The sequence below is a fragment of the Saimiri boliviensis genome, chromosome 10, assembly GCF_048565385.1.
Source record: "Saimiri boliviensis isolate mSaiBol1 chromosome 10, mSaiBol1.pri, whole genome shotgun sequence".
Classification (NCBI taxonomy): domain Eukaryota; kingdom Metazoa; phylum Chordata; class Mammalia; order Primates; family Cebidae; genus Saimiri; species Saimiri boliviensis.
Window position 1 is genome coordinate 109,460,265 of NC_133458.1, and position 24,909 is coordinate 109,485,173.

Consider the following 24,909-nt stretch of genomic DNA (forward strand, 5'->3'; position numbering starts at 1 on the left):
TAATGGTATATTACTTTTATTCAATGCATACAGCCATTTGCATGTTTTATACATTGCATACATTCTCCCCTAGCATATCAGTTTGAACAAAGAATATAGATATATATGCTCAATTAACTATCTCATATAAAGAACTAGTTTGGAACTTAAATTTTAGGTAAGCAAATGCATGATAAGTTTATTCTGGGAAAGAAGCTAAAATATCTGTGGCTTTATCTGGCTTTTTGAAAACCTTCTCACATAAAATTATCATTTTATTAATCAATTAAATGTATAAAACATAGAACTACATTTTAATCTAATTACTTAAATATAAACAATTTAAAATTTATAAAACAAGATAATTAAGTTTGAATATTAAAAAGTTTTGTTAAGCCTACTAAATTAAATATTAAAACAACATATTTTTACTTAAAGGTTTATACAAAATAATAAATGTATAATATTTTGAATATCAGTTTATGAAAAAATAGCAACAATTCAAAAATAACAAATGTTATAACATTTTCTATGAAATGTTTATAAATTCATGGTATAATAAAATATTTTTCTTAACATAAATATGTCTTCATATTCTGGATTACATTTTTTTGTAACTGGAAAATGATTTCTATAAAGATTATGATACCAAATAATGGAAAAGGCATAACACCTGCTCTGTAAGTTTCCTCCAGTTAAGAACCCAGTAGCAATGCCTGCTAAGAGCGGTCCACGAAGTAGGAGGTTATGTTAGTTGATGACAGGGAGCAAGTGATTGGTTCTGAGACACTGGGACATCACCAGGCCAGCAGGGCAGAGGGTACCAGAGGCCTTGCTTAGCCATGTATTTAACATCCCAGAGAAACAAAAAACAACCCTGTCCCACCTATGCAGCAATGTCAAATCTGCTGCAAGGTAAATTATTCCATGTGAGTCTATATTAATAAAATATAAAAAGAGCCTTAGAAACATAGTATAATATAGTCATGTCATATTTAGCCATTTAAAAAATTATCCTAAATATGTATTGCATCAGGATTTATTTGAGCTCTGCTGGTGTTGATGCAGATATAGATTCTTCTGGGCCTGCAACACAAAGTAAGTAAATGAGTAGACGAAGATGACATTTTCTATACATTAAAAAAACATTAATTTTAATTATAAGAAAACACATATTTATGTATGTATTAATAAGGATTATTTCTGAAGTCTACGTAAAAACTGAGCTTACGATCCTGGCATAAATTGGAAACACAAGACTCCAACTTTTGCACTGGTCGACTAGAAGACAGTGCCCCGTTCCAACTCATGCATTGAACCGGGCACTCTCTTCTAGTGTACCAACTTTTTAGTGTATCAACACAAGACTCCAACTTTTGCATTCAGAGACTGGAAGGCAGTGCCTCGGTTCAGTTCATGAGTTTTGCCTGCACATGGTGAAAACTTTCTGCTGACATAAATGCACTGAAAAGAATTATTAAATAAATAGTATGAGCACAGCCTGGGTGAGGCGAGTAGGCAGGAGGGGCAACTCAGGCTGTCAGTCAGCCTCTGCACGGCACGTGTCCCTGCTCCCCAGGCCTTTTGCAATCTTCATTAATATTGACCCCCTCAAAGTACAATAAATGTACCAGTTTCCTAATGCCCAGCTTTAGCGCAGGAAAAATGCACTTTCTAAATTGCCTATTGTTTGTAAAGTTAAAACCGTGATGAACAGCAAGGGAAATAGGAACAAAGAAGGGGAAATAGAAAAAAAGAAGAGGAAATGAAATACAGGAAGAAAAAAGGTGGTCAGACTGACAGTGGAGAGAATATGATTGTCAAAAGCTCTAGCACTAGCCTTGGCATCAGAGATATAGAGAGGTAGGAGCAGGTGTTTCATAGTGACACCCGCCTCAGCTATCCAGAAGCTATCCAGAGCGGATCCTCTTCTCCACATGATGATTCTTCCAGATATTAGGGGCTTTGCAACTTATTTAGACTTTCATTAATATGAAAGGTTAAAAGGTTTCTTCAAAATTAAACAGATCTTACTGATAATATAATATAAAGATTACATAACACCTGCAATATAAAGTTTAATGTTTATATGAATACTAAATGATAGTCCCTTGATCAGATCATATATAATATTTTGTCAATGGTGAAGTAAATTCTATCTTCTTAAGACAATGCAGAACAATAAAATCCTTATCATACCCTATGAAGGTGATCTTCTGTACCTGCTGTATTTGTATATTTAAATTGAGGTCCTAAAGAAGAATAATCTAAGCCCAAGGTTAGCAGAAGGAAAGATAGAAAAGATCAAAAATGTAACAGTAGTATTTTTATTATAAACAAAATTGACAAATCTTTAGCAAGACTAAGAGAAAAAGAAAAAAGAAAAGACTGAAAAAAAATAAGAAAAGAAAGACATTGCAACTCATACTGCAAAACACAAAGCATCATAAAGAATGGCTATGAACAATTCTACACCAACGGATACATTCCTAGAATCACACAACCCACCAAAGCTGAGCCGTGAAGAAATAGAAAATCTGAACAGTCTAAGAATGAGTATGGCAATTGAATCAGTTAAAATAAAAACTCTCCCATCACAGAAAAGCCCAGGACTTAATGGCCTCACTAGTGAATTCTACCAAATATGTAAAGGAAGAACTCATACTAATCCTTCTCAAGCTCTTCCAAAAAGTTGAAAAGGAAGGAACACTTCCAAACTCATTTCATGAGGCTAGCATTACTCTGATACCAAAATCAGACAAGGACACTGTAAGAAAGAAAGAAAAGAAAATTACTGGCGAATTTCCCTGATAAACATAGAATCAAAAATCCACAACAAAATACTGGCAAACCAAATTCAATAGCACATTAAAAAGATCATAAACCATGATTGTGTGGAATTTATCCCTGGTAGGCAATGATGGATATGCAAATCATTGAATGTGCAAATGCAAATCATTAAATGTGATATTCTACATTAATAGAATAAAAGACAAATAGATAGTGCCTGGAAATAAACTATGCGTTAACAGTCAATTAATTTTCAACAAAGGATCATCTTAATAGATGCAGGAAAGGTGCTTGACAAAGTTCAACATCCTTTTATGATAAAAACTCTCAACAAATTAAGTATAGAGGAAATGTACTCCAACACAATAAAGGCCATACATGAGAAGCCCACATCTAATATGATATTCGACAGCAAAAGCTGGAATTTTTTTTCTAAGATTAGGAGAAATACAAGCGTGCTCATTATCAATACTTCTATTTGACTTAGTATCTGAAGTCCTAGCCAGAGCAATTAGGCATGAAAAAGAAATAGAAATCATTCCGATTATAAAGAGACAAGTGAGGCCGGGCGCGGTGGCTCATGCCTGTAATCCCAGCACTTTGGGAGGCCGAGGCGGGTGGATCACAAGGTCAAGAGATTGAGACCATCCTGGTCAACATGGTGAAACCCTGTCTCTACTAAAAACACAAAAATTAGCTGGGCATGGTGGCACACGCCTATAGTCCCAGCTACTCGGGAGGCTGAGACCGGAGAATTGCTTGAACCCAGGAGACGGAGGCTGCGGTGAGCCGAGATCGTACCATTGCACTCCAGCCTGGGTAACAAGAGTGAAACTCCATCTCAAAAAAAAGAAAAAAAAAAAAAAAAGAGAGAGAGAGACAAGTGAAATCTTCTGTTTGGTGACGATGTGGTCTTATATATAGAAAGTCCTAAAGACTCCACCAAAAAACTGTGAAAACTGATAAACAAATCCTGAAAACTGATGAACAAAATCAACAGACAAAAATTGGTAGCATTCTATACACTAACAACAAACGATCTGAAAAAGAAAGTATGGAATCATCCTGTTCTCAATAGCATTAAAAAAAATACTTAGGAATAAATTTAACCAAGGAGGTGAAAGACCTGTACACAAAACACTATAAAACATGGATGAAATAAATTGAAGAAGACACAAATAAATGAAAACACAGCCTACATACATGGATCAGAAGAATTAATATTGTCAAAATGTCCAGACTATCCAAAACAATCTACAGATTCAATGCAATCCCTATAAAAATTTCAGTGACATTTTTCACAGAAATAGAAAATAAATCCTAGGATTTGTAGGGAACCACAAAAGGCCCTGAAGAGCCAAACCAATCTTGAGCAAACAGAAAATAAACAGATATATGGAATCACACTATCTGATTTCAAAATGTATTACAAACCTAGAGTCAGCAAAACAGCATGGCAGTGGCATAAAAACAGATGTATAGATCAATGGATAGTGCCCAGAAATAAACCCACACATTAACAGTCAATCAATTTTCAACAAAGGTGCCAAGAACACACAATGAGAAAAAGGACAGTTTCTTCAGTAAATGATGCTGGGTAAACTGAATATTCACAAGCAGAAGAATAAAATTGGATCTTCATCTCATTTAATATACTAAAATCAACTCAAAGTAGATAAAGATGTGAACAAAGTCCTGAAACTGTAACACTGCTATAGGTTGAGTATCCTTTATTTGAAATGCTTGGAATCAGAAGTGTTTGGGATTTCACATTTTTAAATTTTGAAATATTTACACATCTGAAGTGTTCCAATGAGCATTTTCTTTGATTTCGAATTTTCAGATTTGGGATCCTCAACCTATTAAAATATATATAGGGAAAAAGCTCCCCAGCATTGGTCTGGGCAATGATTTTTTGGACAGAACACCAAAAGCCCAGGCAACAAAGGGAAAACTAAGTAGGACTACATTAAAAAGTTTCTGCAAGCAAAAGAAACAAACAGCAAAGTGAAAAGACAAGCCACAGAACAGGAAAAAATATTTGGAAACAGTACATCTAATAAGGGGTTAATATTCAAAATATAAGGAACTCAACTCAGTAGCAAAGAAAAAAAAAAAAACAATCCAATTTAAAAAGGACTTGCACAGACATTTCTTTAAAGAAGACATGTAAATGGCCAACAGGTATATTTATTTGTCAAAAATAAAATAGAAGGTAAACTAAAAAATAAATTGAAGCCTCCCGTGGCTTTTACTTACCTTTTCCAGTATGACTCTCACATGGTAAGTAATATAATGTGTGTCTATGAACTAAACTGTCTTTGCTTGTGTAACATGACTGAAAGAATAATAACCATATTGTGATAATGTGAGTGGTCCTTTTCTTCCTCCCCCTAAGTTATATTTCTGGAACACTGATTTTTTTAAAGCATGTATGGCACAGGCTTTTATAGTCAGAATGCATGCAGTTTGGAGAAGGATATTGCAGGCTCCCGAGAGGCTTCGGTCTCAGGTTGCAGGACTATGTCCGTTGATTTTTTTGTGTAAGATGTTTTGTGTTTTGATGCAGATTACTTCATAAATACTCACTTTGAGAAGATTCTGAAATAAAGAACAAGTACATTTGTCATTCAGGTTGATGAAACAGATCAAGTGTTAAAAGAAGTCATAATTTACTTAAAGATTTAATAAAAATTCTATCTTACTTAAAACAGCAATAAGTCATAAAACACTATTGACATTGTAAAGTTCAATAGGGCACTTTTTAACAACACTGCATATGAACTTGTCACCATCTCATCCTCCAGTATAATGAAGGAGGGAGTTAGCCAGTAAGTGGCAGACCTTGCTCAACAAATACAGAGAGGAACTGGGTGTGGAATGGCAAGCCATGACCTCACTTACAAATGACCCCACCAAATACTTCAGCTGTCTGCCGAGGTATTACATACCAGCTTTCCTCCTAATCAAATAACTCAAGCCTCAACAGTAAAAACAAGTTTCCCAGAGGCAATTGGTCAATAATTAATAGAGCTGTGGATACTGAACATAATGCAAAACAGGCTTTAAAATGGATGTGTTGAAAAAATAAGGGGAATTCTTTCTGTAACCACTAAAAATAAAAATGAATGGCTGTGCACAGTGGCTCACACCTGTAATCTCAGTACGCTGGGAAGGGCAGAGGTAGGAAAACTGTTTGAGCCCAGGACTTTGAGACCAGCCGGGGGCAACATAGTGAGGCCTTGTCTCTATGAAAAATAAAAAAATAGCTGGGTGTGGTGATGCGTGCCATTAGTCTCAGCTACTTGGAAGGCTGAGGTGGGAGGATCGCTTGAGCCCAGGAGGTCGAAGCTATGGTGATCTATGATTGTGCCACTTCACTCCAGCCAGGACAACAGAGTAAGACTCCGTCTCAAAAATTAAAGTAAAATATTATAATAAAATAAAAACTAATATGATACTTTGAACACCTAATTACAGAGAAAGTTCTAAATTATTCAAAGCTTAAGACATGCCAATAATGGAGTAATTTTAAGTTTGAATTTTGACTTATTTTCAAAGAATGAAAGCTTCCTAAGAAGTGAACTCAGAAAGGACCAGCTGCTTATGCAAAAGTAGAAGCATTTTACGGTCAAAATTTTTTGGATCTGGAAGCTTAAAAATTGTTATTATCTGGAATATTATGTGTTTGTTATATCAAATGGACTATCAAAAATTTTGACAAATAAAAGAAAACATAAAGTCCCAAAAGTCATGATTTCTGCTGCTCATCTGAATAAAAAGAGGAAAGAGCAAAACACGTATTACCCTCAGGCTTATCTGTAACCTTAGTATTTCTTTCTTTTCTTTTTTTTTGAGACAGAGCCCTGCTCTGTCACCCAGGCTGGAATGCAATAGCGCAGTCTCTGCTCACTACAACCTCTACCTCCTGGGTTTAAGCGATTCTCTTGCCTCAGCCTCCCAAGTACCTGGGATTACATGCACCCGCCACCAGGCCTGGCTAATTTCTGCACTTTCTTTCTTTCTTTTTTTTTTTTTTTTTTTTTTTGAGATGGAGTTTCGCTCTTGTTACCCAGGCTGGAGTGCAGTGGCGCGATCTCGGCTCACCGCAACCTCTGCCTCCTGGGTTCAGGCAATTCTCCTGCCTCAGCCTCCTGAGTAGCTGGGACTACAGGCACGCGCCACCATGCCCAGCTAATTTTTTTCTATTTTTAGTAGAGACGGGGTTTCACCATGTTGACCAGGATGGTCTCGATCTCTTGACCTTGTGATCCACCTGCCTCGGCCTCCCAAAGTGCTGGGATTACAGGCTTGAGCCACCGCGCCCGGCCATTTTTGCATTTTCAGTAGAGACAGCGTTTCACCATGTTGGCCAAGCTGGTCTCGAACTCCTGATCCCGTAATCGGCCTGTCTCGGACTCCCAGAGTGCTGGGTTTCAGGCGTGAGCCACCGCGCTGGGCCCTGTAACCTTAGTATTTCTGTGGGCTTTTTCACATGGTTTTTGGGTTACTCATTTCTCATTATGAGCTGCATCATGTGATAAGAATGTCAGCTGTTGTATCACAAAGAACCAAGCCTCCGGTAAACGCAGATGGCCACCTGCACCTCACCTGGGGCAACCTCAGGGCCTTCTGCATCCTGGAGCCTTGCTGCATCCTGGGGACCTTCCGGGTCTCGTGGGGACTGAGATGACAATGACGCCCCGGATGTCTTCGGGGTCCTCTGGTCTGAGTCAGCTTGCTGCTGCTGCAGCCACTCATTCTTATAACCGTTGCTAATGAGTTTGGAAAAATTGGTTGGTGAACTCTTTTTTTGACCAGGCCTTAAAAAGAGAAAAAGTCATGTGAAACTTAAGTACAAAGGTAATGATAAAGCAGAAGCAGTATTCAGCGAACATGCTAACTAGGAGTTACTGTCCCTTCAAACCTCGTGAAGAGCTCTCTTTCTGTCTCTCCCTGTCTCTGTCTCCCTCTGTCTCTCCGCCCCTTTGTCTCTCCCTCTGCCTCTATTTGTCTTGCTGCCTCCATTTTTAAGCATAAGAAGGTGCATGTCAAAGCATCCCTTGTACAGGCATGAGAGCATTTTTAGTTCCATTTCCAAAATCTTTCTTTGTGATAGTCAATTAAGAGTTAGTAATAGTGGCCGGGCATGGTGGCTCACGCCTGTGATCCCAGTACTTTGGGAGGCTGAGGTGGGCAGATCACGAGGTCAAGAGATCGAGACCAACCTGGCCAACATGGTGAAACCCCGTCTCTACTAAAAATACAAAAAAATTAGCCGGGCGTGGTGGCACACGCCTGTGGTCCCAGCTACTCGGGAGGCTGAGGCGGAAGAATCGCTTGAACCCAGGAGGTGGAGGTTGCAGTGAGCCGGGATTGTGCCACCGCACTCCAGCCTGGTGACAGAGCAAGATTCAGTCTCAAAAAAAAAAAAAAAAAGAGTAATAATTCTAGGCCAGGCACAGCAGCTCACATCTGTAATCCCAGCACACTGGGAGGCTGAGACAGGCGGATCACAAGGTCAGGAGTTCAAGACCACCAGCCTGACCAACATGGTGAAACCCCCATCTCTACTAAAAATACAGAAATTAGCCAGGTGTGGTGGCACACGCCTGTAATTCCAGCTACTCAGGACACTGAGGCAGGAGAATTGCTTGAACTCGGGAGGTAGAGGATGCAGTGAGCCAAGATTGCAGCCTGGGCAACAGAGCAAGACTCCGTCTCAAAAAAAAAATAGTAATAATTCCAGTATTTCACAGGAATCCCTCTTAAAAAAACACCACCCTCTTCCCTGGTAGTAATGGATTGCTTAGAACTACCTTTAAACAAAAACAAAAACAAAAACAAAAACAAACAAAAAAAAACACTACTGGGGCAGTGGGTCATGCCTGTAATCCCAGCACTTTGGGAGGTCGAGGTGGGTGGATCACAAGGTCAAGAGATGGAGACCATCCTGGCCAGCGTGGTGAAACCCTGTCTCAACTAAAAATACAAAAATTAGCTGAGCGTGGTGGCATGCGCCTGCAGTCCCAGCTACTAGGGAGTCTGAGGCAGGAGAATCGCTTGAACCCAGGAGAAAGAGATTGCAATGAGCCGGGATCGACCTACTGCATTCCAGGCTGGGCAACAGAGCAAGACCTTGTCTCAAAAAAAAAAAAAAAAAAAAGGGCTGGGCACAGTACCTCACAGCTGTAATCCCAGCACTTTGGGAAGTCCAGGTGTGTGGATCACTTGAGGTCAGGAATTCAAGACCAGTCTGGCCAACATGATGAAACCCCATCTCTACTAAAAGTACAAAACTACCCAGCTGTGGTGGTGGGCATCTATACTCCTGTTACTCGGGAGGCTGAGGCAGGAGAATCACTTGAACTCAGGAAGTGGACGCTATAGTGAGCTGTTACCACTGCACTCCAGCCTGGGCAACAGAACGAGACTGCATCGCAAATAAAGAGAAATAAGAACCAATTGTTCTTATTGGTTCTTTCTTGTCCTTATCAAAGATTATCTGCTGCTATTTTACTCTCTGAACATAGCTTTGTCTCCAGTCATTTCCTGACGTTAGCTTAGCCTTTCACCGTCTACTGCGTCTTCACAGATCTTATCCTGACCCATACCGAAGAGTGACAGGGCAGTGTGACACAGTAGAGGCAGTGTGAGCTTACTGCTCAAGCAGTAGCAACACACCACCTGTTCTCTCTGAGCCTCCATCTCAGCACTTTGAGAGACACAGGCAGGATGATCGTTTGAGCCCAGGAGTTTGATACCAGCCTGAGCAACGTAGTGAGACCCTGTCTCTACAAAAAATAAAAAATTAGCTGGGTGTGGTGGTGCATGCATATAGCCCGAGCTACTTGAGAGAGGCTGAGGTGGGAAGATTTCTTGAACCTATTAGGGGTTCCATCACTTTGTTATCAAGGCCACTGCTCATGTTTCATTTTCTCTTCCTTGTACATCTATAAAGACATGTCTGTGTATACATATATACTTACATATCTATAAACACAGAATACATATGTATTTCCTTCTCTATCAGCCTGAGTTTGGTGCTCTCATGACATTTGTCACAATACAACGTATCTGATTGTTTTTCCCCCACTGGACAAGAAGCTGTTTAAAGAATTAGTCGGGTAATTAATAACATTGATCCTAGCATTAAACTTGGATTCTGGGAGAGTAAGAAGACACCTAAGGCCTCAGGGGTTTCACTCTTCAGCTGGAGGATCCACACATGTCAAATGTGCCTGCTGTATCTTCCAACTGGAAACAGAGCTAGCGAGCTTACAAGGCATGGATGCCTGAGTTCAGGCCTTGGACACAGAAACGTCAGGACCTGGTCACCCCTACGTGCAGGACAAGCAGCCCCCGCGAACTGTGATGAGGGTAATATTGCGGCAGGGGCTTCAGGCAGGGCACAGCCTGATGGAGAAGCAGGGCCTTCACACCGCCAACCTGCAGCAAGCGTGACCTGGAAGGGAAGATGTGCTCAACACGGGCAAGATGACATTAGAAAGGAACACAAGCTACAGTGAGGAGGTAGCAGGCTCAGCCAAGCCAGGTTGCGGGCAGGGCTTCGGGAAGCTGTGTAGATGCTGTCACTGGCGCAGCCATCACTGGATGAAAGACGGAAGGCCAAACCCAAACCCAGAGCAGACAGTGGGGGCATAGTTGAGCACTTACATGGGGGGAAAGGAGAGTCTACTTCCTGTGGGGTCCTTAGGGCCAAGTAGGGTGCCTGCTTTGCTCAGATACTTTGAGTTAATGGCTGGTAGCCTCAGCTGTGTGGGGAAACACACAAAACCCCGAGTTAGTGGAAAGCATTCAATAGCTAGAGAAGAAAACTCACCAACGGTAGCAAAGGCACAAAGCTCACAGGGCTGGACTTTCAATGTGGTCCACTGTAAATGGTCACAATAAAATAGAACTTAGGAATAATCCCATTCAACAAAACAGTTACGTAAAATGGACAGTCAGTAACTTAAAAGGAGATGCTATATTCGAGTAAAGATGCCATCTGCTTAGTGGGAAAAACAACGAACAATTAAGATCCTGGTCCTGAAGGAACTTCCCACACCCAGATGAAAACATATGTTCACAAAAAGCACCTGTATGCTTTTATAATAATCACCCAGAACTGGAAAAAACCCAGATGTCCACCAACAAATGAATGGATAAACAAATTGCATCATGATCAGCCAATGAAATTCAGTAATAGAAATGAATGAACTACTGATACTCGGAACAGCACAGCCAAGTGTACGTAATGTAAATGCATAACGTAAAAGTATTACAACACATGGCAGAAGCCAGGCAGGAAAGACTCCACTCCGTATGTTTCCATTGATTTCACATTCTGGAAAAGGAAGTGTAAGAGTTAAAGAAAGAGGAAAGAAACAGAAAACGCGGCTTGGCGGTCACAGACCGGTTTTCTTTAGTTAAAACGTAAAAGGCATTCTTGGCTGATTGCAGCCAGAAGCATTTTTCTCTTACAGACTAAGGGTATATATCGGTTTTAAGGTGACGGGGCTTATCAGAAGCTTGGAAAGTTTATGTGTGTGGAGAAGTTCTCTGGGAGAAGGGGAGGTTATTTTGGGGCAGATATCTTTCAGCCCAGAGAGGGTTATCTCAGGGCTGGCATCTTCCCTGCTGGAGGGGGCTTATTTAGGGTCATGTCTCTGGTCGGGGAGGAGTTTGGAATGTTTCTGGTTGGAGATGTGGTCTGTGGTTCATGGTTCGGGTTGACTGTAGCCATTAGATTGATGTCCCTTGGATTTAGACAATGTTTATTAAGGTGAACTTTTAGAACGAGAGACTTGTCCAAGACGGCGATGCTTTTGCTCTCTGTCAGGAAGAACTATAAGACTGAAAACAGATTAGGGCTTGCAAGGGGCTGGTGAGGGGCTGACTGCAAAGAGGCGTAGAAATGCTGGGGGTGAAGAACTGCCATGTTCCTTGACGGCTGTGGTGGTACATAAGAGATGTACTAGTCAAAACCTGGAGAGCCGTTCTCTATAAAAGGTGGGTTTCCCTCTTTGTAAATTATATCTTTTTGAAAGAAATAGAAACATAGAAATAAATGCTTTGGGAAAACTGGAAAAGACGAAAGCAAGCAAACAAAATCCACGGAGGTATTGCTAACAATTACAAGAAGAAAAGATGGCTATTCAAAGAGAGGAAACAAGATTCCCCGATCACCCTGTAGGTGAGCAAGACCCCCGTGAATGCGGGTAACCGGCAGCCAACACATGAGCCCTAAGTCTTGTCAAGTGTCCACCATGTGCCCAGTGTGAGGCCAGGGCACAGCTGAGGAAGCGCGTTGTCCGCTGCTCCACTCCAGGATGCGATCACCACTCATCGGTGAGCTTCCTACCAAAGCGGTGATGGTGTATCTTATTAGGACAATCGGAGCCCATCCCGATGTGGTGCTTATCCCCTGCACCTTACCTGACACCATGTCCCTCTAGCTGTTAAATATTCAGCCTGTGTGTCTTTAACCACCACGCCTTGTCATCTTATCTCCTTCCCCACAGTGAGGGGCTGGCTTTAGGAACTCTGTGCAGCTCCTAGCACAGCTTTTGTAAATGGGTACTAACTTAAAAACCTCCCTTCATTTGGGAGTGGCACAGCACTTAGCATTTTAAGATTTCTCTAGATATGAGCTGTAACCATGGTTAATATCCAGAGGTTCATTTATCACTAGAGGTTGTAGCTCAGGGTCATTGGCCACCTGCACACCACTAAGAAATGGCTCTGAATCTTAACATAGTCCATTTTGACCAAGTGCGGTGGCGTGCACACCCAGCCACTCAGGACGCTGTGGCAGGAGGAGCCCTTGAGCCCAGGAGTTTGAGGGTGTAGTGAGCTATGATAATGCTGCTGCACTCCAGCCTGTGTGATACAGCAAGAATTTTTCTCTAACTAAAAAAAAAATGAAAAACAACAAAAAAGGTCCAGTGCCTTTGTATGGATCATGGAAACAACCCAAAGTCCAAATCACAGCTGGACGTGGAGGAGATCTTGAAGAAAAAGCATGTGGCCCATCGCAGCCAGTTCTATTTCACTTGGTGTTCAGCTACTCAAGTCCCCAAAATAAACTGAGGGGTTTCCCTTCAAACCAAGACACTGAGGCAACAGCCTAGGAATCCGGCATAGATAGTTCACAAAAACAACTTCCACCTATGCTGAGACACATCCAGGCTCTTCACTGTTCAAAATGTCACCCATCGGGTGACAATGGTGTTCACTCTTATTCTCAGTATCAAACACTGTTGTTATTTGTAATGTGAATTTCGCGGTTTCACTCACAAACCCCAATGTCACGAGAACTGAGACTAATCTGAGACCTGGTGCTGATGCCCTGGGTAACACTGAGCCCTGGGGCGGAGCTGGAGGCCTGGCTCCTACTCCTTCCAGCACTAAGGAAAGGGGATGGAAGCGGATGGAAGGGCAGAGCTGCCAGTTCAAGATTGCTTCCAACTTTCTCCAATGCACTCTTAAAATACACGTCCTCTGAGAAGGCTTCACTGTACGGCCAGTCACTTCTTGGTGGTCAAATACACCACCAGGAGTCTGTACAGAAGAAGAGAGCTCATCTTCTCCTCCTTTATTATCAACAAAGAGTATTTCAGAAAACTTTTAACTTAATACTTAGATAAATGAAAATATTCGGAAATGGGATGACTAGATATAAAATTCCTTTTCTATATTTGCCAAATAAGAAGTGCTATGCCAGTTTCCCTCTAGATAAGCATTAAGTATCTATAAATCATTTAGCAAAAAGGAATCTTACCTCTTAAAGTCATTATTCATAAAAAGAAAAAGAAAGACATAGTATGGTGGCGGCTTGCCTTTTAGTAGATCCAAACTTAAAATACAGAGCACGTGGCCGATGCCACGGGCCACATAAGACGCGCCACTGGCAGCTAACATCACAGCACTTAATTACTCAGGGCCACAGAAGTAAAGCGGATGCGGATGTCGTCTATTTATGGGCTCCCGTCACCTTTTTTTTCTCCTTTTCAAGTTCCTCAGCCTCTCTTTGCCAAAATGTTTTCATGTCGAAGTCGAAGGGCCCTCTTCTGGATGCATAGCTACCGTTGGCCTGATCGGGGTTAAATTCTTCATGGACCATGTAATCCGGCATGGAGATGACTGGGACTCTGCAGGGACAGACAGCAGTTACAGCCTGGTGCTCAAAGCCGCTCCTGCTCCCTTCCTTCCATCTCTACCACTGGCTCTCCCGCCCCCCTCTCTCCTTCTGTCTCCCTCCCTCTCTCACTCCCTCCCTCCTTTCCTTTCTCCTCTCTCTTTCCCTCTGTCTTCCTCTCTGGCTCTCTTTCTTTTTCTCTTTTCTTCTTCTTCTTTCCCTCTCTTTTTCTTTTTGTCCCTTCCTTATTCTCTTCTCTTCCATCTCTCTTGACATAGGCACCACCCATCCTCTTTGAAAACACAGATGAGCCCTCCCTCCTGTGCCTGCTAAACAGGATCGGGAGGCCCACTCCAAAATCACAAGGTCTCAACATTAGTAAAACAAGATATACTAAAATATGAATTTATAAAACATACCTTCTGAAATAATTATTTCTTTTAGAGTAGCATCTACTAGTTCGACTTCTTAAAATAGCTGTATATTCCTAAACATTTACCATTTAACATGATCATTTAAAATAATAAAAACATTCTCTGTTTCCTGTTGGATGATCATGTTTCATGACTAGCAACCAGTCTTCCCATACACACAGCGCATGCAGGAGGGGCAGCCAGAGGCACTGGAATGCTTTAGCCTTTAGATCCCTGAAGGTACCATCTGTACACATAGCCAGGTTTGCACAGGGAAGAACACTGGATTCAAACTTCACACAGTAGCTCACACGGCAGCACGCATGACCTCACGCAGTGTCTGAGGGGCTGCAGGGGTGCCCCCATGTTCTGCTCCTCGTTTGCACTTGTTCAGGGATCCAGGAGGCTGAGAAGAGGCCTCAGCTACAGAGTGGGCATCAGGGGCAGGGCTGAGGAGTGGGGTCCTGGGCACCACTGCAGTAAGGCACCTGAAGGAGGCAGCTGGGAGCCTCCGAGAGAGCAAGTGAGGAGACCAGGGAGCAGCAGTCAGAGGCTGGGAATGCAGGCTTGGCAGATGGTCGCAGATACCCAGTAAGAGAAGCCGGGAGTGTGGCTGAGCTGCTCAGGAAGCCCAGATGTGAGAAACAGTACCTCTCCCCGGCCCTCCCGCTTTTGATATGGTCTGAGGGCTGGAAGAAGCCTGCGGAGACAGCTGAGCATTGAAAACAACAAAGGGAGGGACAATTTAAAAAAAAAAAAAAAAAAGGCAGTGTTAAGTTGTAGCTCCCGGATCTTCAGTGAAGGAAGGATTTCTCCTGCAATTCCCACTGTTCACATCCTCTGCCTGTCCCAGGACCTGGAGAAGGTGGTCTGCAGTCCAGAGGAGGGCCGGGTCCCAGGAGGACGGAACACACTGAAGGCCCCAGAAATAGATCATCACTAGGAGGCTTGGACAATTGGTAAGGACATACGGGGTGGGAGGCAGCAGCAAAGGAACAGGGGTACAAGCAGACTGGAAGAAAAAGTCCATGTGGCAGTGTGGGTATGGGAGGAAGGGGCATGCCTGAGGTAAGGCTCTCCAGGAGCACCCCAGAGACATGAGGTATCTCCACCTCCCCCAGAACTGACTGTCGATTCAGGACACCCAGATAGAGCAGGAGCCGTTGTCAGCTGCAAGAAGATGCCCAGCTGCTTAGAGTCCTGGCCCACCGGGCATCCCTCAGTCAGAGCTCAGGGTCAAGGGCGCTCAGGGAACCCATCCCTCCACATGTGCCTGGGATACTCGGGTCCTACCCTCACCTCAGGCTGGCCTGACCTGCTCTGTTCCTGCAAGCACAGGCAGCATTGCCCTGTGCAGGAGTGCCCCCCTTCTCCTTCTTCCCCTTCTAAGCCTGTCTCTTCTTGCTCAGCTCATCCACTTTGATGTAACCTATTAGCTCAGAGTATCCTTTTTTTTTTTTTTTTTGAGATGGAGTCTTGCTCTGTTGCTCAGGCCTGATCTTAGCTCATTGCAACCTCCACCTCCTGGGTTTAAGCAATTCTCCGGTCTCAGTGTCCCAAGTAGCTGGGACTAAAGGTGCACACCACCATGCCAAGCTAATTTTTGTATTTTGTATCTGGTGAGACAGGGTTTCACCAGATTGGTCAGGCTGGTCTTGAACTCTTGACCTCAGGTGATCCACCCGCCTCAGCCTCCCAAAATGCTGGGATTAGAGGCGTGAGCCACCGCACATGTTCATTTTAAACAACAGGGAGACCAGAATCCTGAAGACAAAAGATGCATTGTGACCATGGCAGAACATTCAAATAACACTGGATAACAGCCTGGATATATCTATGGTGGTCCTATTTTCAAGCCAAAAAATGGGGAAATGACCTGAAATGATTTTTTAATTTTACTTCTCAATCCAAGAGAGGTGGTTTTGGAGATAAAGTGTACATGTCCACAAATAGGAATTTCTAAGACATTTCAAATATTATGGGAACATTCACTCCCCATAACTCAATAATGAGCATAGAAACTTAGAATTTCATGTATTTCTAGCTTGTTAGGCACTGCCTTTTGTCTTTAACAAGAATCCTTTGGGATGGATTATTTCTATGATAGGCGGACGTGGTCAGTCCTGCAGTTCCGTTTACCAAGAAGGAGTCCAAAGACACAAGACTCTAGGGCGGCACAAAATGTCACAGGTTTCTGGAACTCGGGTTTTATGACCACCTAGGCTACGTCCCCCAAAGAGCAGGCTATTATAAAAGAGAACCTGAAGTCGTCATACCACATGCTTGCTATCAGTATTGGGCTATTTTCTTTCCTGTAAAGATCAACAAAAACGTGAGTGCTTTAAGATACTTACTCTCGCTGGCTGGCTGTCGGTGGCTTGCTGTGGTGGATATACCAGTCTGGCAGGGAGTAGGCCACCGGGGAGCCTTTCCTGGTCCCAGGGGCAAAATGCTTCAACAAATCTCAAAGAGAAAATGACATGGCTGTGAGACACACCACCACCCCTACACAGACACACAGCATTGCCAGTGACGGGCTCAATTTACAAGGGGAACTGTGAATCTCCCTGAGGTTGCCTCTGGGATCCATGGGCTAACAGAGCATCCCTGATCCTCACCTGTCTCTGCACAGACTGACAGGTGGGTGTCCTGCTTTGTGCTCAGGCAGGGGCATCCTGTATGCCTCCCTCCATCTCACTCTTTGCGGATCTGGACAAAGACCAGTTCCTGGAGGGGGCCCATCCTTCCGCAGCTCAGGTCTCCGGGGGCTGCACATACTGGCTCCCTCATCCTCAGCTACCCCCACACCATTCTCCAAGCATAGGACAGTCTGACTGTCCTTTGCCACTGTGGAACTGTCCCTAACCCCACTCTACCATTTCCGGGAGAAGCCATCCCCTCCAGGTTTCAGATGAGAAGTAGGATACAAGCCCCTGAAAGGTACCTGGGAGATTTCAGTCACCTTGGAGCCAACCCTGAGAAGCACAGAGAACACAGGCTCTTCTCAGAGGCTTAGGCCAGCTCCTGACTCACACACTTACTTTCTAGCTCCCCACACTTCCCTCCCCTGGTGTCAAAAGGCAGGGAGTGGGAAGAACTGACTTTCCTGATGATAAGGACAGCAAAATAATAACAGTGTCCGTGGCAGCAGCAGGCAACTTTGGTTGACCTATTATTATCAGTAAGACATTATTTTTTTGAGACGGAGATCCACTCTTGTTGCCAAGGCTGGAGTACAATGGCATGATCTCGGCTCAATGCAACCTCCACCTCCCTGCAACCTCCGCCTCTTGGGTTCAAGTGATTCTCCTGCCTCAGCCTCCCAAGTAGCTGGGATTATAGGTGCACACCACCACACCCAGCTAATTTTGTATTTTTGGTAGAGACAGAATTTCTCCATGGTAGTCAGGCTGGTCTCAAACTCGTGACCTCGGGTGATCCACCCGCCTCAGCCTCCCAAAGTGTTGGGATTATAGGTGTGAGCCACCACACCCGGTCTCTTTGTTGTTGTTGCTGTTGTTGTTGAGAAAATTTTAACTTTCCATTTTTTTTTTTTTTTTTTACACTTTTAAAACACTTTTCATTGTTAAATGTTTTGGACTTACAGAAACATTGCAAGAATAGTATGCATTTCCCTATACCCTGCACCTAGGCTCCCCAAATGATATTTTACCACATTTGCTTTATGTTTTCTCTCTTTTTATCATTTTATTGTTACTGTTTTCAGAATGATCGGGCAGCGTGTTGCAGACACAGTGCCCAGTCCTCCCCCTATACCCCAGGGAATGTTGCTTAAGGACATTCCTGACATAATCAGGGCACAAGGATCACAATCAGGAAATTGCTGTTGATGCAATTCTCTTATCTGATTTACAGACATTTCAAGTTTGTCCCCTTAATGTTCTTTTAACCAACAGCAGGAGGTAAATCTAAGAAAAAGTCTAAGTCCTGTTCTCTGAGCTTCACACCTAGTCCATTAAATTGTTTGGTCCAGGCTTTTTCATATTAAAGCAAAGATTTCACCATTTTCCTTCCCGTTTTCTCTCTGACCATCCCCACAGGGGTAATGGCAGCCAGAAGAAAAAAGAAGTTAGTGTCTCTGCAAGTCACTGACCCCAAGGCTGGCTCTGAGACATTTTAGATGTGGTCTCTCAACCGTCTGGTCAAGAATTTCTATTGAGCTCAAATGCCTTATTTTTTTTAGCATGGTTAAGCAGTACTTTCTCAATTAAATCATGTATCAAAATTTGACCCTCCTCAACATCACCACTGAAATTCATCTATGGTCTTCATCATCTCAAATATTTTCATACAAAGGACAAGCCATAGTGAGAGTAAAAAACAGGAAACAAAACCTTTTCACAAATTAGCCAAGAATCTCAAGAAGCCAGGAACTTTCTGAATTTCTCTTTGTAATAAGAACATAACATGGGTGAGGTCAGGGCTGAATTATCGCAAAGGCATTACTCCGAAGAAATATCCTACACAGGCAATTCCGCGTGAATCAGCCTATTTATTCTAACACCATAAAAATGAGCTCATCCCTGGAGATCATGCCCATCACTACACCGACTTAATTAACCCATATTTCCAAAGGCCCTAAGCGAAACGTATGGACTCTGTAGTAATGTTTTTGTATGGAAGGAATTAGGTACAGATCCCCACCCCACCCCCACCCCCCGCCACTGCCCGCGAGGCTGCCACCCTGAACAGGGCAGGAGGCTCCGCGCATGGGGGGCTCACCGGGCCTGCCGCCTTGTTTCGCCAGCTTCACGTATTCAGAATCTGTTTCTTTTATCCAGTGTCTCCGAGTCCCAGGCAAGTTCCCGCTGTGTGAGTCTCCCAAATTGCTGAGACCTGGGATCTGGGACGCTGGCGGGGCATCCACGGCCTTCTCAGAGCGCTTCACCGGGACGTGGTAATACCAATCTATGGAGGAGGGGGCGGGGGCCATGCTGTTGCTGTGTGTCAAGAGTGTCTCTATGCAGACAACGTCTCCAGGGCAGTGCAGGCCACAGAGCCCATTAGCAAGGAAGAGAATGCCCTCTTCATAACACCAGCCATGCCACCCAGTCTGTACTGCCCACCAAGATGCCACCACTGGCACCAACCCAGGGGAAAGGTGCAAGGGCTCAGCCTTTTTCATTGGGTACCCCAAAAGGTACCCAAGGCCCATTATGTCTCTGTCTCTCTCTCCTAATCCTCCATAAAAATAAAATAACTGTATTTTTGTTATGTTGGGGAACATACATTCCTGAAAAATCCCAAATCACTTAAAACATTACAGGTAAGCCTATGGAATACATGGCTAAATGTTGACCAAGATTTGCTAAATTTAGTGTGCTAAAAATACTGAAATCTGAGTTCTGTCACAGAAATAACAGCCTGTTTGAACACATTTACCAATAGCACAAGAATGAGAAGAGGCAGGACTAGGGAGTGGTCAGAGGCCTGGCCACCGAGCAAGGGCGCTTGAATCAGCTCAGAAGCTTCTCTCCACGTGAATGAGTACAGCATGAGTTCCCACATTCCCTCCACCCAGATTCCGCAGGTGAGAGTTCATCTCACCTTATCACTCTCCCTCTCCCTCTTTTTCTGTCCCTTTCATTATTATTATTGTGTAATTACTGTTTTCAATAATAATGGCTTTGCTTATGCCTGAGGCCAAAGAGGACAGTGAAAGGTGGCCAGAAGTCTAAACATTCCTGAAAAGTGTTGGAAACAAGTGACCACGTATTATGGAAAAACTTCTCAGCTGGAGAATCAGAGATTCCTAAGGTGACTGTGTTTGGCTCCCTTGAGAAAGATCGAGTTGGAACACAGTGAGTGTAGACTGCATGACTTCTGTTATGAAAGGTCCCACGAAGAAGCCAGGCACAATGGAGCGGAGGAGGGGAGCTGTTCTCTGTCCTTCCTCCTTTCCCAACTGGAGCCCATGCAGAAAGGGGCTGTGGACAGAGTAGTTCACATGGGCCTGGTGAAGCCATGAGGTTCCCTAAGGCTTTGAGCTGAGGGCATCCAGGACAGACCCTGCAGGCTGGCTTGGAACCACCCAGGAGACTCCCTGGAGTCCTATGGGAGCTTCTGTCAAGTGAGTTGGCAAAATCCCAGGGACCTGGAGGTATCCATGTTTATTGGTGACTCCACAGAGAGAAGAGATCTGGGGCACTCAGACAACTGGGGTTCTAGGTAACTATTTGAACCTGATATTGACTAACCAGATGCCCAAATATAAGAAAAAATACCACACCTGATTGAAAACTTTAGAAACAAAACCCAAGAAGAATGTAAGATATGAAAGATGCAATTAATGTGAATTAATGTGACACTATGACTGGATGGATGCAATAGCCCTTATGACAATGTACTGTCTCAGGTCAGTATGTTCGGAGTCTAACACAATACCCTCTTCCTGGGTAGTTATAATGTCTAATTTTATGTGTAAACTTGGCTGGTCCATGGTACTCAGATATTGGTAAAGCATTATTTTAGTTGTGTCTATGAAGATTTTTTTTTAGATGAAAATATCATGTAACATAGTAGAATTTGAGTGAAGTAGATTGTCCTCTGTAATGTGGGTGGGCTTCCTCCAATCAGAGTAAACCAAAAATAAAATTCTAAGCCCCCCACCTGACTGAATAACGCCCCCACTCAGCCAAGCATATTCCAAAGTAAACCTGAAAAACTAGTTTAGGCCATAACAGGAAGGAGGTTGGACAGGCCTCCTTATATACTCCTCCCTTTGGAATTCAGGCACAGCTGACCAGCATTATCATTAAAACGGGGATCATAAGACTGAAAAAACAGACTCTTTGTGGTCATCAGAGACCAAATTGCAACCTGAGTCTAGTAGAGCATCATATGACAGCAGGTCCTGAAAGAAATCAAAGTATTTTACCCCAAAATATATTTCTTTGACATAGTTTGAAATGGTCCTACAAAACTATCTCTTGTGGGAAAATCTACATTCCGTAGAGAATCCCCTTCCCTTTCCAGCTCTTTTCCTGATCCAAGAGAGAATTAACTGAGTTTGACACCTTTTTAGGTCTGATAAAACATGTTTACATCTACTCTCTTTGAAGTTGCCTACCTAGAGACTTCATTGACATAATAAAAACCTTAGTCTCCACAACCCCTTATCTTAACCCAGTCACTCCTTTCTATGGATTCCTTGTCTTTGGATAATAACTTGCAACCAATTACCAATCAAAAAATCTTGAAATGCACCTATGATCTGGAACCAACCCTCGTTTTATGGAGTTTGACTCTTTTTTATGGGCCATTGAAAGTCTTAAGAGAAAAGAATGAGATCCCCCAGGAAGAGGAAATTCTTCCTTCAGACTAACCTGGAACTCAAACTGCGACATCAGCTCTTCCCTAGGGCTCCAGCCTCCTGGTCTGCACTGCAAATTTCAAGCCTGCCAGCCTCTACAGTTATGTGAGCCAATTCCTTAAAACAAATCTATCTATCTATGTATGTATATGTATACAGATAGACATGGATATCTGTCTATCTATGTATATATATATGTGTATGTAGATAGATGATATATATGTAGATAGATGATATATACATACAAGTATATATACATACACTTTCTATATACATACCCATATATACATAGATGGATTATATAGATATACATAGATATATAGATAGATTATATATAGATATAGATATAGATATTCTCTCTATATATAGAGATATATGATCTATATATATATAGATACATATATAATCTATGTATATATGTATATGTATGTAGATAGACATGCATATGCTGTTGGTTATATTGCCCTGGAGAATGCTGACTAATACAGTAGATGCACAGGAAAATAATACTGAATAAACTGATTCACGTAAGCACAGAGAAATAAGAATAAATCATCCTTTAAAGCTAAAAGATTAGACATCAAATTTTTAATGGATGGGTTTTAATGCAGACAATCTTTTAGGTATCCAAAGGATATTAAATAGCTGAATCAACACTATGTGGTTTCAAAAAGGAAAGAAAAGAAAGATTGGAAAAGTTTTAAAGACTTACATAAAAGATCATAGAGAATCAATTTAAGAATGAATAAGAGAATTTAGCAGCTTCATACTCTGATCCTATTCAGTTCAAATATTTTCTTTAGAGAGAAAGCATTTGATTGTTGTTTTATTTTTTCTGTCTATGTTTTGATTACTAATTAATCCACAGAGAACAGTGTGTCTTCTACCTTCTCATTACTGGAAGCTGTGGACAGGCACTAAACTCGAATCTGGTTGGCCATTTATAAATGCATATGAAGAAAGCACTCAGAGAGCAAGGGCTCAGATCAGTAAGAACTAACTGTGACCACCACACACACACACACACACACACACACACACACACACAGAGAGAGAGAGAGAGAGAGAGAGAGAGAGAGGGTTAAAGGGACTAAGAGTTATCTCAGCTTTTATCATGCAAAAAATCATTGGTACTTGTACGATATCAATCATTTGCTATTCTATAGATTTTTTCTATATAGCCTTCCCTGCCTTCTCATTTGTGAAATATTAGTACTCTTATTTTACCAGTGAGGAAACATGGTCTGTGACAGTCTATGAGATGAACTGAAGATCCCCCAGCTCTCCTGGTCTCTAAGGCACAAGGAAGTGTGTTATATGCTCACCTACCCACAGGGGCACAGGCTCCTGCTTTAGGCTACTGTGACCTTACAGAACAGCTGCAGAGCCACTTACTAAGTGTATAACCTTGGGCAATTTACTCCAAACTCTCTAAAATGGGGGTAATGTTCCCTCGTAGGGTTGTTATGAGGTTAAATGAATTAGTGTATAATACAAAGCACTAAGAACAGTGCCTGGCAGTTGTTAGTGTTCCTTAGGGCTGTTCATACAGACAAGGCCACTAGAAGGCACCAAGAAATCACATAAAGGCTCCAGAACCCACTGGGAGAAGGCAAATCAGCCAGACTTCCTGCGCTGTCCCTTGCCCAGTCCCCAGCATGGCCACACTATCTCCAACAGTGGTCACAAGGTAGAGCTCTGGGATAGAAGCTTGTTTAGAGTATGAAGAAGGGCCATATTTGGTTTACTTCTGAGCAGACGTGCTGGCTCCAGAGTGCCGACCAGCTCCAACTCCGCTGTCCCAGCTGACCCTCTTCTCTACCCTCTTGCAGCCTTTCTCGAATAAAAAAAGAAAAGAAAGAAGACAGCATCTCCAGACTTTTTTCCTTCCCCTCTCCTCCGCTTCAAACCCCATCACATAAGAAGACATGAAGCTCACTGAATTCCTTTTCCTGTATCCAGACCCTGAAACCAGAACATATATTTAACTTGTTTGGGGTCTAAAGTAGGAGCAAGGGCTAGGGATTCACTGAAATACCTAGGTTATTTTGCTAGAAAAGAAACTTCCCAAGTCAACATTGAGGAACGCACTTGTGAAAGTTGCGTAGGGTTGAACTAGGACAGAGAAAACTTCCAAGGGATCCTATTGCTCCAGATTGAACCAAAGTAGGTAGCCTTGGTTCTCTCTCGTTGAAAAAACAAAAACAAAAACAAAAACAAAAACAAAAACAACAATACTTCCCCCACTCATATTTCTCTTTAAGTCTTGATTTCACACTCAGGCACAGGAGCAGCGCGTGGCTTGCTTTGACTTGTTAGTTTTATCACTTGATCCTCTACCCCGGCGGTTCACACCCCCCTTCCCGCCCACATAGAGGACAATGGATCCATAGTGCGTCTAGCAAGCAGCCGGCTCTTTCGGCCAGGACGCGCTGAGGGCGCACTCACCGCAGGGAGCGTAGCGGTGCGTGGCGCCCTGCAGTTCCTTGCTGGTATTCCTCATGGCTGGGCGCTGCACGCTGCGGGAAGAGACAGATGCTGCCGGACCTGGTGTTCGCAGGTGCGCTGGGCAATGCCGGCCTGACCCGCTGCCAGGAGCTGCAGCTGCAAAGGTAAAATCCGCGCGCCCCGGCTCGGTCTGTCCGTCCGCCTCCACCTGACACGCCTGCAGGCACCTTACGTTGGCCAAGGGCTGGCATGTCCATGCAGGGTATGGGGCAGGGGGCATGCTCAAGCCAGGTAAACAGAAGCGAGCACATCACGGCGGTATACAGCAGGGCACGTCCACACAGAGAACACAGCAGGGGCGTACGCACTCCGGGTACACAGCAGGGGCACATTCACGCGGGGTATTCAGCAGAGACACGTGCGTGCGGGGCACACAGCAGGGGGCACGTCGCGCCGGCAATCCAGGACAGGCACGTCCATGCCAGGTGCTCAGCCGGTGCACACAGAAAGGGTAAACAGCAGGTGACCAAGGGCCGCGGGACTCGGGCTGGCTGGGAGATCCCGCCCTGTGCTCATCCCAACCCGGCGACGAGAGGGTCCCCTCCCTCCGGCCCCAGGGCGCACTGCCCACACCGCGAGCTCCGCACGGTGGACAAGGACAAGGCCCCAGTGAGCACCCCCATTGCCCTCGGGCTCACCAGCTCCCCGCGGGTCTCCGTGGGTGCTGCCAGCGGCGCCCGGGGTTGGAGTTTGTACAGGGCTGGCGGGCTGCGGCCAACCAACCCAACTCCCAGCGCGCCACG

General features: G+C 43.5%; 1 protein-coding gene across 2 annotated transcripts; it reads right to left on the reverse strand.

Annotated features, from left to right (window-relative positions):
• C10H7orf57 (chromosome 10 C7orf57 homolog) lies at positions 1 to 24,909 on the reverse strand. Of its 2 annotated transcripts, none has more exons than XM_003930799.4 (9): positions 24,805 to 24,899; positions 24,107 to 24,262; positions 19,069 to 19,254; positions 16,680 to 16,788; positions 13,769 to 13,925; positions 10,447 to 10,544; positions 7,381 to 7,592; positions 5,359 to 5,370; positions 1 to 1,065 (listed from the first exon to the last, which is right to left on the reverse strand). In XM_003930799.4, exons 2-9 carry the CDS (start codon positions 24,159 to 24,161, stop codon positions 1,019 to 1,021), a joined length of 876 nt encoding a protein of 291 aa, XP_003930848.1. In that variant the 5' UTR covers positions 24,162 to 24,262; positions 24,805 to 24,899; the 3' UTR covers positions 1 to 1,018. The 2 variants fall into 2 exon arrangements, with proteins under 2 accessions (XP_003930848.1, XP_010339688.1); XM_010341386.3 differs by having other exon boundaries at positions 386 to 1,065; positions 24,107 to 24,177; positions 24,805 to 24,909.